Below are 17,926 nucleotides of genomic sequence, written 5' to 3' on the forward strand. Positions count from 1 at the left end.
AACTAACACAGGAATACTCTGATGTCTGATGTTTTCTCTTCACTGCTGTTATGTTTTTATTCTGCAATGCACACTCCATTATCATATCTTTATCTCTCTCTCATACACGGAATTCTGTGACATTATTTTATTATTCTATCGTTCTCAGTTCTTCAGCATTCGGTTTTTGCAATTTTATATATTTTAGACTCTATATTTGGCAACTATTCACTGATTCGGTCACAGTTTTTGATCCCCTCACATTCTTCATGCTATGTTTAGTTGGAAACTCTTCACTACTTCCAACAGAAATTCCTCCTTCCTCCCTCACCGATTTCCATCACCACCATCACCATCTGTAATGTGGATGACATTGAAGCAGAACTCCAAATGAATAAACACTTACCCTGTCTGAGGACATTTCAGCTTGATTGATATCATCCAGGTCTGGCTAAAAATTACATTAACCATTGACAGCCATAGTTGGGTGCCTCCCATATTTGGGTGATGGAGGTCCATCACCAAAGTTCCACTCGATAAGCTCTTTGTTTAAGGCAGAGAACTGGCAAAATCATTAGCATGCTGGGCAAAATGCTTAACAGCATTTCGTCTACCTTTGCATTCTGAGTTCAAATTCTACTGAGGTCAACTTTGCCTTTCATCCTCTCTGGGTTGATAAAACAAGTACCAGTTAAGCACTGAGGTCAATGTAATCGATTTACCCCATCCCCCAAAATTGCTGGCCTTGTGCTAAACTTTGAAACCAATATATTCTGTTTTTATAGATTGTAGCAATAAAGAATCTTTGAAATTCTTCTAGAAACGTTAGGAATTTAAAACCTTTAATCACAAGGTAGCAGAAAGGACAAAAAGGATCCTTATTTTTAAGACCTTTCTTAACAAAGATAAATTTAATTTGAAGTTTGAATGGTCAGTGTTCAGCTTGAATTGTTTCCTCATGGTGGTTCTTAACCTCGGGTCATCCCTGATCCTTTAAACCAGCTGTTCCCAACGTTTTTGCACACTTGCGACTTCTTATCCAAAAGCTTGAAACCCACGCAAACCCCTACTATCAGCAGCATGATTTACATTTTAATTGATATCCCAAGCCATTTCTAGCAAGGCTTTGTGCTCCCCCCCCCCCCTTCGGGGTGGCGGGCACTGGTTAGTAACCCCTACTTTAAACCTATGATCAAAAGCTTTCCAGCTGTTGTGATCTCATTTTATGAAATTTTGAAGGAAGGCTACTCGATCACTTTAACCTTTTTTGTTAGTTTGTTACAATAATGCTGCCTTTATTTGGTTTCATTTAATTTTGAAACTAATGACAATTTTATCAGAATAACTTCATTATTGCTAAGCTGGTGTTTAGAACCTAAATTAAGAGGGAATTTCAATGGACAGTTTTAATTTATGTCACTTTAAACACAGGATTTGTATCATAGAACCATGGAGGGTCTCAAGTGAGTTGGTATTAAAAGGGTTAAGATCAAAAAATGTAATTTGAGAGAAAATTTTTCTACTTGTAACAGGCTGAACTACCATTATTACATAAAAGTTCCATCATTGGCTTCTACAGGAATAGATATTGACTGATGCCAGTTTCAAAGTGATAATATAATACTATGCTGTCTGTTTATTTTTCTGCCATTTGGAACTAGGTTTCTTTCTGTTCTTGCAAATATTATTATTTCTCCTCAGGTATTTTTTTTTTTTTTTCCTTTGAAAAAACATATGCCATTCAGTAAAGCTGTTATTCCTGGAGATTAGGAAACCATTGAAGTTAGTGGTGGTTGCTCTTGAACAAGAAACCCGATTCTTTAGTTGCTGCTGGCAATCTGTTGCTGCCCTATGTTCCAACATATAAACTGTCTTTGTTGCCATTGGCATTTGTAAGAGTAGATTTAGAGAAAGTGAAGAATTTGTTGGTCTTCAGCTCTACTGAGAGACTATACATGGCCATTTAGTTTGCTAGAAATAACCAGATCTCGTTCAAATCAAACTCCACCAACTTGAAGAAAGAAAAAAAAGCGAGAGAACACATTTCATAATATAATCTCAGATATAGGTGCAAGCATGGCTGTGTGGTTAAACTCACTTTGTGATATGTGGTTTAGGGTTCAGTCTCAATGTGCAGCGCCCTGAGCAAATGTCTGCTACTATAGTCCCAGGATGTCTATTGTCTTGTGAATGAATTTGGTAGATGGAAACTATGTAGAAGCCCAGTGAATGTATGTGTTTAGTTGTTTGTCCTCCACAACTGCTGGACAGCCTATGTGGGTTTGTTTATGTCCCTATAACTGAGCAGTTTGACAAAAAGATACTGATAGAACAGGTGTCAAACTTAAATTAGTCCTGGATGGCATAAAGCCATCTCTTCTTTACTACTGTCGAGGAGTCTTTTTTTTTTTCTTGTGAGTTATTTGGCAATCTCCTAAGTGCTAGTGCCATGAAGAAAGTACCTGGTACACACTGAAGTGGTTGCTGTTAGGAAGGACATCCTACTGAAGAAATCATCCCAAAGCAAACACTGGTGCTCATTGGATCCTGTCAAACTATCCAACCCATGCCAGCATGGAAGATAGATGTTAAATGGTGGTGGTATACCCTCTTGAAACCTGATGGGTGAGAGACTGTTAGTCTTATCGTTTAGCTGTTTACAGTGAGAAGCATTGTAATATTGATTGTTTTGTGACAAGTTATCTTTATGTACTACAGAGAGTTTCTTTCAATGTTTTTATTTCTTTCTGATAATAATAATTGGTGAAATATTCTTATTTAATTTCATCTACTGAATTCAGAGCAGCTTTTGTTATTCAAAAATGAAATGAATAGTCTGGTAGTTATATAATATACACACTCACTTATCTCACACACAAACACCATGTAACTGGAAACTTTGAAATAAAGGATATTTTCCTTCAAATATTTTATAAGAAAGAAGTCATAGGTAAATGTTAATTTTTTTTTCTAACGACACCCTCGCCCCATCCAACAACTCCCCACCCCATAAGACTTTGTTGTAAATGCATATATGGCAATAAAGAATGTTTTGATCGCGTAACAAAAGAACATTCGTTTGGTCTGTAGACATTGTTGTAGTCACGTACATTGTGCGACAGAACGATGTTGGTTTCCTGCAAGAGAAATCAAGTCTTAGATGTTAAGATGTTTGTAGCTTTGAAACATTACAGTATTTTAATAATAACTTAACCCTTTCGTTACCAACCCAGCTGAAACCAGCTCTGGCTCTGTGGTACAAATGTCTTGTTTTCATAAGTTTTGAATTTAAATCTTTCACCAAAACTTAGTCACAATTTATATTCCTAACACTAGCTTAATGAGAGCTAAGTTATTTTACTAAATTCTTTGTTATATTTAAAGTAATTGAAAGAAACACAGAGCATCTCTAAATACAGCAACGAAAGGGTTGAGGTGGTGGAGAGAAAGTGCCAGAGACAGTGGACTGCGTACTATATTGCTGTACATTGTTTTTTATTACCTCACCATTCTGCACTTTGTCTTTTACTTGTGTCAGTCATTAGACTGTGGCCATGCTGGGGTACTGCCTTGAAGAATTTTAGTTGAATGAAGTAACCCCAGTTTTTGTTTTTTCATATCATATTGGTCTCTTAAACTGTTACGCCACAGGGATGTAAACACATCAACACTGATTGTCAAGCAGTGGTGAAGACAGACACAATGACATGGGCTTCTTTCAGTTTCCATCTACCCAATCCACTCACAAAGCTTCGGTTGGCCTGAGGCTTTAGTATAAGACACTTGCCCAAGATATCATGCTGTGGGACTGAACCTGGAACTATGTGGTTGGGAAGCAAACTTCTAACCATACAGCCATGCCTGCATCTATATGTTTATCTTTTACTAGTTTTGTCATCAGACTGTAAATTTTGGGCAGGGTGGAGAATATCTGTTGTCAACTGATGAGAAAGCTGCAAAGTCAATTATATTGACTTTCCCTCCCCTCAAAATTAGTTATTTTGTACTAAAATAAGAAAGTATTATTAAAGCAATGCAGCTGGCTGGATTGTTACTGCTTTGTGGTATTTCTTTCAGTTATTTGTGTTCCGAGTTTAAATGCCACTGAAGTCATTTTTGCCTTTCATCCTTTCACGGTTGATGAAATAAGAATCAGTCAAGCTCTGAGTTCAATATCAATGACTGGTTCCCTCCCATGAGCTCCATACCAAAATTAGAAAGAATCATATAAGGCATTGTACCAAGTGTGCCAATTAACATAGGGATAATTGTCTTAGTCTTTCAGAATCTCTTCATCTCTCTGGCTAGGTCCTGTCTCCTTTTTTTCAATTTCTTTGGCATCCACTCTGTTATCATATGACATTGCAGAATCTATACCTTTACAGTTTATTTTTTTATCTTTTTCCTTTTATCCTATAAAATCTTGATGATGATGATTACAACCCATGGTTTGTGTTCCTACTATTTAACTGTCATTTTAGATCTACAAACTTGGCTAAGTGTACTCTTTCAGCAACATAGTCATGCTTGCATTTTTTCCTCTCCTATTATTATTATTATTATTATTATTATTATTATCCTCTTTTTTTGCCACCTTTTTTCAGGTACTTATTGAAACACTAGCTGCCCTTGGAGCATCTGTAAGATGGGCTGCCTGCAACATATATTCCACACAAGTAAGTCCTCTGTTACATCTTGTACATAACTTCTCTCTCCCTCTCTCTCGTTTTCCCCTCAGATGATTTCATTCATTGTAATTCGATGATGGACTGCAGGTTGTTATTAATAAACATTAGTTGCTGTATTAGTGTCTAATGTGAATCTGACGACTCCACTTAATCAGTGATGTCGTTTCTCATTCTGTCAGGTGTATGTTACACCACATGATTGACCAGACTATCAGATGTTGTTATACATCGCTGGCCACCATGCGCTTTGTATCGTTTTAGCTTTCAAATGTTGCCACCCCACTGACTAGGTGGGCAGGCCAACATTCTCAAAGGTCATATGAATCCCAATCGAGACCCATTGCCCTAATACAGGGGTCGCCAAACTGCGTCCCGTGTGGTCAGTTCATCTGGTCTGCCGCCACTGCACTGAATTTTTTGTGTAAGTGCCTGCAATGAGAGTCCATTTGCCTCTAGTATGGCATCAGTGTTTGGCACAACTTATGTCTGTGAGCAAACATTTTCAATAATGAAGAATGTGAAGTCAGCACATCGAAAGAGGTTGACTGATGAACAGTTGAAAGCAATTCTCTTGGTTGGATGCAGCAATTCCAAAGCAAATATTGATATCTTAAAAGCTAAACACCAGTTTCACACATCTCACAAACCTTTTTTGCTGCTTAGTTTGTGAGATTTGGATATGTGTGCACTGGGGGTGATATAACTATCTTGTTGCTAACTTTTTGGTAAATAAATGTGTTGGTTATCTTTATTTTTTGTGTATTCGCTGTATTGAACAAAATGGTTATGCAGCCTGCATTCATCATGCTCTCAGTTATTTGGCACACTGTGAAAAAAGTTTGGTGACCCCCTGCTCTAGTAGATCAGAGCTGATCTGCAGTTTAACTCCACCAAAAATGAAACCGTCGCCATATGTCTGAGAGTTTTGCCTGTTATTTTATTACCAACTTTCAACCAAAATAATTGTTCAATTTCTATCTTATTTATATTTGTATATCATTCATTTACTAATATTTCTCCAGATGACACAACTACGAATTAGATATCTCCTCTTCCGTCTTCTTCTCCTTTGAATAGTTTCAAGTTGTTTTCACATTAATTAGTTTCATGTTTATTAAAACAGCTGCTGAAGATGATTACTCATCTTCCTCTACTCAGTTAATTGGTTCATAAAATTTTCAACCACTCTCTCTGCCTCTTGTGTATATATCTGCAATGTAATGTAATGTGTATGTATGTATGAATGTATGTATGTGTGTGTATCCATCTGTCTCTATATCTTGTATGCATGTATATATGTATGTGTCCGATGATGATGATATATATATGTAGATATACATGTAGATATATATATGTATGTGTGTGTATATATATATATATATATATATATATATATATACATGTAGGTATGTGTGTGTGTGTGAATATATATATACATGTGTATGAATTTTTTGTATATATATATATATATGTATGATGGTGGTGAAGCATGTAGATATGCATATATATATATATGTGTGTGTGTGTGTGTGTGTATACACACACACGCATATGTAGATATATATGTGTGTGTGTTTATATATATAGATATAGATAGATAGATAGATAGGTACATATGTACATGTATAAGTCAAACACTAATTGAAAGATCACTCGTTCCATCTAAGTAGAGTCTCAACAGCCAGCAAGATTTTGAGAACAAAATGTATTTTGTTGAACTTGTTTTTCATAAACGATAGTCATGTTCAGACTCTGTGTTTTGAGCTCTTTTACTCCAGCTGGCCAAAACACATTCCTATGAACTGGTTATCTCGGAACTGTGTTTGTGCACAATATGGTTCAAAGTGAAATGGTGCAAAAACAATTGTTACCATAGGTGCAGGAGTGGCTGTGCGGTAAGTAGCTTGCTTACCAACCACATGGTTCCAGGTTCAGTCCCACTGCATGGCACCTTGGGCAAGTGTCTTCTATGACCTTGGGTCAACCAAAACCTTGTTAGTGGATTTGGTAGACAGAAATTGAAAGAAGCCCTTCGTGTATATATATATTTATATACACATCCATACCTGTTAACGGTCATTTTTAACACTTTTCTCCCTGGATTGTGTGTTCGTTTCTCTTTTTGTCATCTGTGATTTTATTTTGGATCTTCTTTATAAATGAAGATATTTCCTCCATCTGGCTGCTTTTCTCTCTACAAAATGGAAAGTTACGTTGTGGAACACTCATTTTAACGAGTTATATTTATTTATTACCTGACGAGATACATCTGCATCACCAGATGCTCCTGAACCAGTTGTTGAGTGTCCCACCCAAGAGGAATCGGTACTAGAGGTGTTGAAACAACTGTCGTGATTAATAATAAATTCTTGTATATTTTCCATCTTCTGTCTTTCATTTGCTATATATATATGTGTGTGTGTGTTTGTCTCCCAACCATCACTTGACGACCGTATGTTTATGTCCCCCGTAACTTAGTGGTTTGGCAAAAGAGACCGATTGAATAAGTACTAGGCTTACAAACAATAAGTTCTGGGGTCAATTTGTTTGATTAAAAGGTGGTACTCCAGCATGGCCGCAATCAAATGACTGAAACAAATAAAAGAATATTGAACTTGTGCTGCATTGAGATTTTCATCTTCTTTGTTGTACACACACACACACACACACACACACACACACACACCTTCAGAACCTGCAAATTCAAATTGTTTTGATACAAACAATCAGGAGTCTGCAATTATAGATTCATTTACTAACATTTATGGATTAGTCAAGCCTGACTGTCTGTCAATTACATTTGTCTTGATTGCAATTTCAGAATAGTGTATACGTAAACATATACGTGTGTTGTATGCCTGCATGTTTGTGTAAACGTGTCTGAGATTCAGCTGACGGCATCAAATGAGATATTTTGGAATGAATACAATTACAGTTGGTTAATTCATTGACCAATGATAAGACTAGATATCCCGGATCCAACACACTTTAATCAGTGACAAATTCTGCTGTCCTCCTTATGATTGAATCATCACCATCGTCGATGTTTAACGTCCGCTTTCCATGCTGGCATGGGTTGGACGGTTTGACTGAGGACTGGCGAGCCAGAAGGCTGTACCAGGCTCCAATCTGATCTGGCAAAGTTTCTACAGCTGGATGCCCTTCCTAACGCCAGCCACTCTGAGAGTGTAGTGGGTGCTTTTTACATGCCACGAGCACGAGGGCCAGTCAGGTGGTACTGGCAATGACAACGCTCAAATGGTGTTTTTTACATGCCACCTACACAGGAGCTAGTCCAACAGCACTGGCAATGACCACATTCAAATGTTGTTTTTCACGTGCCAGTAAAGCAACGATCACACTCAAATGGTGCTTTTTATGTGCTACCAGCATGGGAGCCAGTCAGCAACCCTGGCAATGGTCACACTCAGATGGTGCTTTTTACGTTCTACTGGCACAGGAGCCAGTCAGGCGATACAGTCATCGACCACGTCAGTGATTTTGATTTCACTTGCCTCAACAGGTCTTCACAAGCAAAGTTTATTGTCCAATGAATGAAGGATACTGATAAGTGGGCTGGTTATACACCACTGGCATAGGCCACCGGTTATGGTCTCACTTGGCTTGCTGGGTCTTCTCAAGCACAGCATATCTCCAAAAGTCTCTGTCACTAGTCATTGCCTAGGTGAGGCTGAAGGTTCGGATAATGATGATGATGATAATAATAATAATAATAATAATAATAATGGTGATGATGAAGTATTTTCCCACAAAACTAATCACTTTATCATTGACTTCTTTCTACACCCTTTACAATTCCTTGCTGTAAATTCTCATTAACCATTGAATGGATATAATTTTGCAATGAAAGCCAGATGTAATGCCAACTGCCCTGCAGGCCATCGAGTAGTTGATTGCCCTAGTTAAGTGGTTGACATCATATGGAATATCTGCAGGAAGTTAACCTAGCAAGATCATCATCTCCTTGTCTATGAGTGATCCCTGCTATCAGCTTTGGCTTGGCACTGACTGAAAATTAATGAAATCATTTGTCCTCTCTCTCTCTCTTTCTCTCTCTCTCTCTCTCTCTCTCTCTCTCTCATTATTTTCTTGTTATCATAGGAGGCTCATTACACCAATAACAATGACATGTGCACTGGTTCAATTATAATTCCTGTATTGTTAGTTTACTGGTTAAATATTTAACCAATTCACTAACAATAAGGAAGTGATATTTAACCAGTGCATGTGTTATCTTTATTGGTGTAATGACCTTCCCAAAACAACAAGATTTGTTTCAACACACAAATTCACATCAAGAATCTTGGAATCCAAATACAAAAACTAAATATACTATCATCGTTATCACATTTAAACATCTTATCTTCCATCTTAGTAAAGGTTGAATAGCATGACAGGATCTGATGGGTCCAAGGACTGCATCAAATGACACAAGTGCGTGAGAATAATATGTGTGGTGCCGGAAAGAGAGATAAAGATTTGTGTGTGAAAATCAAATATGCTGTTCTATTATCATTGTTCAGATGTAATACTACACAGGTCGTATTGTGTTCTCTGATAATGCACCGAGATGCAAAAGAGCCTTTAGTTAAAAGAGAGAACAGATGTAAGAAATAAACAGTATCAGGTATTAATTTTGCTATTGAATTACAGGGCCATCTATAATCAATCACTTTCTACATTGCATGATGTTTGTCGTTATAAATTAGGTATCGTTTGTAATGCATTAATGAGCTCTGCCATGGATTTATGCATTGAAACTGCAAATTCTCTTATTAGCATTACCTCTTTGAAAAGCTTTGAAAATAGTAATTTAGTGTATAATAGCGGGGAAAAGAATAATACAAAATCTGGTGTGTTTTTGTGTATTTATTTGTGGTGTGTGTGTATTAGACACATACACACAGTATTGTTTGTTGGACACAAAGCAAACCATGGACTATGTATGGTCACCGTCTACCTAATTTATTACTATTCGCATATTGTTGAATAGTTAATTTTTTTTTTTTTGTAAAATATTACATTTATATGCATGTGTGTATGTACATTGTACATATATATATATATATATATATATTTCGTATGTGTATTTCGTGTGCAAGATTCTTGATGTGGATACGTGTGTTGAAATGGAAGTGGAGAGACAAGTTACTGAAGAGATTGCAAGAGTGCAATGAAATAATTTAACAAAAAACTATATAAATTAATAAAGGACTGAACCAGTGCGTGTGTTTATTACCGGCATAATGCCTCTCCCAAGGTTTAATTGTATATATATATATATATATATATATATATATATATATATATATACATACATATATATATATACATACAGTAATCCCTCGCCATATGACTATTCACCTATTGCAGTTTGTTGTTTAAGCTTACGTCGATTCCTCCATGGTGTTGTTTTGCATTTATAATAAAATAAATATATACAAATTATAAAAATGATTAAAAAATAATGTACAGTACTGTTTCTACTTCGCAGAGTTTCATTTATCACGGCGGGGTTTTGGAACATAACACCTGCAATAGTCGAGGGATTACTATATATATATATACACTCAGATTTTGTTTGTAGTGCTCGGTAACGTAGTCATTATCAATGTCATATACTTAATGTTTTTGTGTTGTTAATTGCAACAAAGCTGTGGCATTTTGTCTAAGGGAGTTCCCTTTAAAGATGTATGGTGTTTAAAAAATTGCAACGTAGTGAAATGTAGTTGTCCTGTATGCTGTGGTTTTCAAAACTATACATCTTGAAAAGGATCTCCTTTAGACAAAATACTTCTGTTTTTTAGCATTTATATAAGCACAGGTGTGGCTCTATGGAAAGAAGTTTGCTTCCCAACCACATGGTTCCAGGTTCACTCCCACTTCACAGCACTTTATCTGAAGGATATATATTTGTTTTGTTATTAAACTTACCACTTTAAATTACTAAAAATTACTTTAAATTTTTTGAATACTTTGAAATATAACCAGCTGGCATTCAGGCGATTCTGTCAAATGCAATGCTTATTTATTCATATTGCTTTGAATGTATCCTGCATTATCTTGTAACCTTGAGATTTCAGTGATGTGACTATAGCTTTTAGACTAACATTGTCAGGTAGGTGTGAGAGGCTGGATCTGACCAGTTCAAACATGAAACAGGAACAATATTTTGGCCGGGTATAGCCAGTTTAAATATTAAAGGGTAAAAAAAATCCTTAAAATATTATTTCAATTACATTTTTAACATTCACCAGTAATCATAACATAGAATTTATAAATCTTCATAAAACTTTATATTTCATTTTCTCTCCTTAATTATAATTATTGTTTTTTTTTTTTCTGTTCCATTTTCAACACAGAACGAAGTCGCTGCTGCACTGGCTGAAGGTGGGTTTCCTATGTTTGCCTGGAAAGGAGAAAGTGAAGAAGACTTTTGGTGGGGTATCGACAAATGTATCAACAACGAACACTGGCAGCCAAACATGGTTTGTACGTCTGGCAAATCTACTTCACACCAGTTAACATATAACATACATAAATCTTACAGATAGTACCCTGGCCTTCTCTTCACCTCCACTAATTTATTTGCGACAGCTGTCCAGAATCGCGAACAGCTGGATTAATTGCATAAAATAAATTTGTGTGTGATGAGAGGGAGAAACAATTTCTGGTAGTTTAGTCAGGAAGAACCTTTTAAAGAAATCTGAGTGTTGAAAAGTTTATAGCTTTCCAGATAAATCTCTCATTTCTTCAAACAAGCTCCTTGTCGTAACATCAAAGATTCCCTCTTCAACAACACACAAATTTTATTAAGAGCATTTTTTTTTTTTGTAGTCACTACATTCTAACACTTAACTTGTTGAGTCTTGGGAGGGTCACTACCCCAATAATAACACATGCAGTGGTTCAGTATCACTTCTTTATTGTTAGTCAATTGGTTAAATATCTAAATACTCAATCATTCATTTAATGTGCTAATTGGTTGTTTATTAGTCAAAGTTCTTAATCAGCACATTAAACAAATGATTGGTTTATTAGCTGGTTAGATATCTAACCGACTGAGTAACAATAGAGAAGTGATATTGAACCAGTACATGTATTATCGTTATTGGTGTAATGACCTTCCCAAGATACAAGATTTGTTTCATGACACAAATTCACATCAAGAATCTTGCAAACCAAATACAAAAACGAAGTTCTACCACTCCACTTATTTTCTCCCCCCCCCCACACCTTTTCCCCATTTAAATGCACAGCTTAATTGCCAAAATTTAATTCCTTTTCGTTATTATTCGACAAATAATTCCATTCAGTAGCCTTTTATGCTTTTATCTATTCTATTTGTTTGAGAAAACACATTCATTCAATGCAGACTTATCTCACAGGAATTTAAAACCGTTCTTAGCAGCTATACGAATGACTAGAAGCAATAAGAGAGTTGAATTTCTTAATGCTACTTAGATTAGTTACCGTAGGCCTTTGTATTTGTTTAGCCACCATTTTGAACCGTTTCTAATCACCCTTGTTGGTAAAATGTACTCTAAGAACGGGGTTAGCACTTCATGAGTAAACATCTTGCTCTATCATGAGTCATTCTATACTTTTTAAGCTAGACTCTAGATATAAATAATAATTGTTACAAACCTGTTATTGTTCAGAGTAAAAGTTCATAGGAAATATAAAGTATAATGTTAATTTTGCCATAATTTTGTCCTTTGGAGGCATAGAATAGAAAGTTTGATACCATCAATATCATCATCATCATCATCATCATTTGTTTTCCATGCTGTCATGGGTTGAACAGTTTGACAGGATCAGATGATCCAAGGACTATGTTGTGTTCCAGTGTTTTTTTTATTTATTTCATCATGGTTTCTACAGCTGGATGTCCTTCCTTATTTCATTCAATTGGCCATAAAGGCCTTACAAAGAGGTATAGAAGCAATGCGGGCTGGACATATACATTAATGGGATACAAATGATATAAATGAGAGGGGTGTCCTTCCTGCCAACCACTTTATGCCATGTACTGGATGCTCCATTTTTTTTTCTTGGCACCAGCACTTGTGAGGTGGCCATGCACCTCCTAAAACCGACTCTTTGACTGAGTAGAGAGGGAGGCAGCTTTATGTTGAACTCCTCTTCATTTTAACATCCACCTTTCCATACTCGCATTTGTTGAGACAGATTTTCTACAGTCTGGTGCCTTTCTTGTCACCAGCTCTCACCTGTTTTTAAGTGAAGTAATATTTCCCCATATCCAGCAATATATTCATACACAGACATATACACACATACATATGTGTGTGTGTGATTATCAGTGAGAATATCCTCAACATTACCTCTTAATTAGTCACACTTCAGTAGGTCAGACACTGCTTTGCACTCATTGTTCTATCTCTTTACATTTTGAGTAGAAATCCTGCCCAGGGCTACTTTTCCTTTCATCCCTTAGTGGTTGATTAAAATAAAATTGCAGCAGAGCACTCTGTTGAGGTATTCGACATACACATCCCTCCTAAAAATTTCCAGCTTTGTGCCATTATTATAATTATTATTTCTGCACTAATTTTCTAAGATATGAATGACTCATATGGAAAAGTGTTGTCTCAACCAGATCAATAAATACTAAAATTGTTCATTGCTAATCTCTGTTGCAGATACTTGATGATGGTGGAGACGCCACCCATCTAATGTTGAAGAGATACCCTGCCATGTTCAGCAGCATCAAAGGCATTGTTGAAGAGAGCGTCACCGGTGTACATCGTCTCTACCAACTCTCCAAATCGAAAAAACTCACTGTTCCTGCTATGAATGTCAATGATTCAGTTACTAAGGTCAGTCACCGATAATGCTCTATCCATCCATCCATTTTCTCTGGCACTTCCTTCATAGGGTCCTATCAGAAGCATCAGCCATCACACTTTTCAGACGGATTCCTAAGCATGAACTATTGAAACTATGGATGTTATCCAAACATCTTGTTTTTGTTCTGCCCTCTGGTCTCCTGCTTGTTCGTTCAGCTTGAAGAATCTCTCTTGTAATTCTTTCTTGTGACATACTAATCACGTCTGTTGTACTTGTGCTGGGGTCTCCCAGAATGGTGAAGCAGCTTGACTTGGAGAGACACTCTGATCCCCAAACTGTCCATTTTGTTGAGTAACATTACTCCAGAAATCCTTCAGATCACATGTATTCGCAAATATAAGAATTTTATATTGACCAGACAACAGTACATACTTATTACAATTTGAGTAGGTCAGGCAGTAGTTTATATTTTATTACACGTGAACCAACGAACTATGTGTTGTGTTACAAATCCTCTGTAATGTAATTACTAGCAAATGCCTCACCTTGTAAATCACTAAATTTCTGGTGAATGGTGTTAATAATAATCTAAAACTTTAATCTACATCCAATTAGATGTGTGACCCTTATAATCTCTTAACCATAAAATTATATATAGAATAGAAAGAAACTAGACCTAAACATAGAGATTCTATCAATATGCTGAAGAATTTGAAACTATACAAAAGAACAACCCAAAAGAGAAATTCACAGGCAATTACATAAACACCACAATAAAATTTCTCTAAATAAACAGCTGTCCCATCATCAGCTGTCTTGTTGAAAACCAGTGTGGTTTCAACACCAAGCAGACAGGTCAGTCAACATCATCATTATCGTTTAACATCTATTTTCCATGCTGGCATGGGTTGGTAGGTTTGACTGAGGTCTGGAAAGCCAGTAGGCTGCTATCTGATTTGGCAATGTTTCTACATCTGAACATGCCAGGGGTCCCTGGCATTGACCACGTTCAAATGGTGTTTTTTTACATGCCAACGGCATGGGAGCCAGTCAAGAGGCACAGGCATCGACCACATTCAGATGATGCTTTTTTTTTTTTTTTTTTTACATGCCACCAGCATGTATATATAAAAATTTGGGCAGATGTCTTACTACATACTCAGTGATAGTGACAAGAAAATAACTATTCAGAATTTTGGTTAGTTCACTAGCCATCTATTAACTTAACCAATTAGACCTCTATAAATACGAGTTTGTGAGTGAGTCTTTGAGAGAGATAAAGAAAGAAAATGTATGTGTGTAATTTGCACTGTATAATTTGATTTTATGTTGATGAATTTTCGGCTTGCAGTTTTCTGCAATTATTCCAAAGATTTAAGTAAATCAGTAAGGGCACCTTTTTTTTCCTTCTTTTCTGAATTTCAGACCAAATTTGATAACCTATACAGCTGTCGAGAATCTATTTTGGATGCGTAAGTAAAACCATCACTTTCTGTCCTTTCATTTAACTGTTTTGCAACCTAAGCCACTTGGACTACAAAAGTTGTTTGTTAAACTGTTCTTGGTTAAATTAGAACCTTCAATCTCTAAGAACCATTTGTTAAGTTCCTACACATACATACACACATATATATATATATATTATGATGAAGTGATTTTGATGTTTCTTTTTGACTATTAATATAAATTTGTTACTCTTAAATGTGTTGCATGATTCTGTAGTTAATATTTAACTATTTTAATTAACAAGTGTGTGTGTACATAGTGTTGCAAGTTGCAATGTGACATCATTAATTAATTTCATGAAAAAGTGTCCAGTACAAAGAAACCATCCCAAAACAAAACCATGATGCACACTCACACACGTATATTATATTTGGTGGGCTTCTTTCAGTTTCCATCTACCATATCCATTTACAAGGCTTTGATGAGCCTGAGGTTATAGTAGAAGGCAGTTGCTGAGGTGACCTGCAGAGAAACTGAACCCAAAAGTCCCATTGTGCACCACCTTGGGCAAGTACATTCTTAAAATGTAAACCCAACAGGGAAATTTGATTAAACCTCCACTGTTGGTGATCATACGTATGTGATTTGTGTAGGTTATAGAGAAGTTACAATGATTTTATAACACAAATGTCCTGGCAATGATTGTCTCTTGTGATAAGAGACAATTCGATCTTTTTTGTTTTATATATGAAATATCCTGTTTTCATTTTGTTTTGCTTTACTGAATGTTCTTGTGTATTAATCTTTTTGTCTTATCTTTTCTAGATTAAAGCGAACTACAGATGTTATGTTTGGTGGCAAACAAGTCTTAATTTGTGGCTATGGAGAAGTAAGTGCTGCTATATGAATACACACACAGACACCTCTAAAATAAAACAGACACATCGTTTTTGTAAAGGTTAATTTCTAGATGCAAAATGTCATTCGATGCACTTAAATACTTAATCTAGTATTTGGCAGACATGCCTTGAACAGTTTCTAATGGTTTAACTTGTTTGAGTATCGTGGTGAATGTTCTCTCCACACAGACACAACGGTATAATGAGGGATGTCTATTAACTTTTGAGATGTGTGTGTGTCGAAAGAGAGAACGAGAAAGAACTGATTACATAAATATCAAAAGTATGTCCATGATAATAAAGAGCTCAGTTCAAAACAGATCATTAAACTCCAACATGTTATAACATTGCTGTAAATCCAGGTGCAAAAAGAACTTGCATATCTATATCTTTCATTTTTTGCTTGTTTCAGTCATTAGACTATGGCCATGCTGGGGCACCACTTTGAATTTTCATTCGAATGAATTGACCCCCCAGGACTTATTTGTCAAAGCCTGGTGCTTATTGTGTCGGTCTCTTTTACTGAACCACTAAGTTACAGGGATGTAAATACACCGACACCAATTGTCAATCAGTGGTGGGGGACATACATACATAAGCACATGACAGGCTTCATTCAGTTTCCATCTACCAAATTCATTCATAAGGCTCTGGTTGGCTCAAAGCTATATTAGATAACACTTGTCCATGGTGTGACGCAATGGGAGTGAACCCAGAACCATGTGGCTGGAAAGGAAACTTCTTATGACACATCTATTCCTATATTTATATTTAATTGGCTAAAAGAATCCTTTAGAGCCACATATTTAAACTAAGAAGCAGAGAACCACAAATTTCACAATTTATACTTTCATCATGTATAGGAGAGTATTGTAGTTCACTTGAAGCATTGTGTATTTTTTGTAAAATATAATGTGTCTTGAATGGCACAACAATGCAGAGTGGACAATAATTTAATTATCCATAGTCTTATATAATAATATTTCGGAATACAAAACTTCCTTCATCAGATATCACTCGGAAATGATTGAGTCACTGCTATAATCGGTTTTCCAACAGTTGCTGAAATTTTTTTCCCGGAAGCAACTCTGCAGTGGTCTCACAAAGCTCTCCGAAATATTATTATATTAGACTATGGATAATTAAATTATAACAGTTATTATAGTCCACTCTGCATTGTTGTGCCATTCAAGACACATTATATTTTATATATATATATATATATATATATATATATATGAGGGATAAAGAGAAAGAAACAAACATACTCACTCACACACACACATTTTTATATTTATATTTCTTTTTTCTGTTCATATACTTGTGGACTAATAATGATCCCACATAAAATTGAAATATCTTGATTTAGCATTTAAACTGCTTATATCCATCCCAAGTGTTCTGTTTTGTGTGAAAATGGACCAGTTCTGGCTTCTCACACCTACCTTACAATGCCGTTGTCATTCAGAAAATAAATGATCACATCAGTGAAATCTCGAAACTACAAGATAATACATGAATAATTCAAACCAATACAAATAAATAAGCAATAAATAATTTGACTGCTAAAGGTTTAAGGCACTTAGTGACCCTGACAGTGATGGTGCCATGTAGAAAGCACCTCGTACACTATAAAGCAGTTGGCATAAGAATGGGCATCCAGCTGTAGAAACCACACTTAAACAGACAATGGAACCTGTTGTGGTTCCTGGCCTTGCCAGTCCCTGCTAAACCAACCAGCCCATGCCAGCATGGAAAACAAATGTTAATGCCACGACAATGTTTTTTTTTATCAGGTAACTAGATTGCACTGAGAGTAATCATCTCAGCTGAGATCAGCAATTAGTGCACAACAACAGTTTGGCATGTATTTACGTCGACTGCTTTAAAAGCTGCACTGTTTATTTATGTAAACTGTTGTCACTGCAAGTGCTGTAAATGCACCGAAACTGGCATGACTGGATGTGACTGCTAATTCCATGAAGGACCAGATGAATTTGCTGAGTGTGTAGGAATTTGATGGGAAGTCATAATAGAAATGGTGGTGTAACTGCCAAAACGGCTGCTTTTATACTATTATGG

General features: G+C 36.0%; 1 protein-coding gene across 10 annotated transcripts in view; it reads left to right on the forward strand.

Annotated features, from left to right (window-relative positions):
• LOC106869993 (adenosylhomocysteinase-like 1) overlaps positions 1-17,926 on the forward strand; it is a 426,079-nt gene that overhangs the window by 363,130 nt on the left and 45,023 nt on the right. For all 10 annotated transcript variants that reach the window (XM_014915943.3, XM_052966153.2, XM_014915942.3 and 7 more), the window contains 5 exons: positions 4,584-4,655; positions 11,051-11,176; positions 13,352-13,528; positions 14,925-14,971; positions 15,771-15,834. In XM_014915943.3, the coding sequence (XP_014771429.1) occupies positions 4,584-4,655; positions 11,051-11,176; positions 13,352-13,528; positions 14,925-14,971; positions 15,771-15,834 (486 nt within the window). The remainder of the gene's footprint in view (positions 1-4,583; positions 4,656-11,050; positions 11,177-13,351; positions 13,529-14,924; positions 14,972-15,770; positions 15,835-17,926) is intronic.

Source organism: Octopus bimaculoides, chromosome 3 (genome assembly GCF_046866305.1).
Source record: "Octopus bimaculoides isolate indiv1 chromosome 3, ASM4686630v1, whole genome shotgun sequence".
Lineage (NCBI taxonomy): Eukaryota > Metazoa > Mollusca > Cephalopoda > Octopoda > Octopodidae > Octopus > Octopus bimaculoides.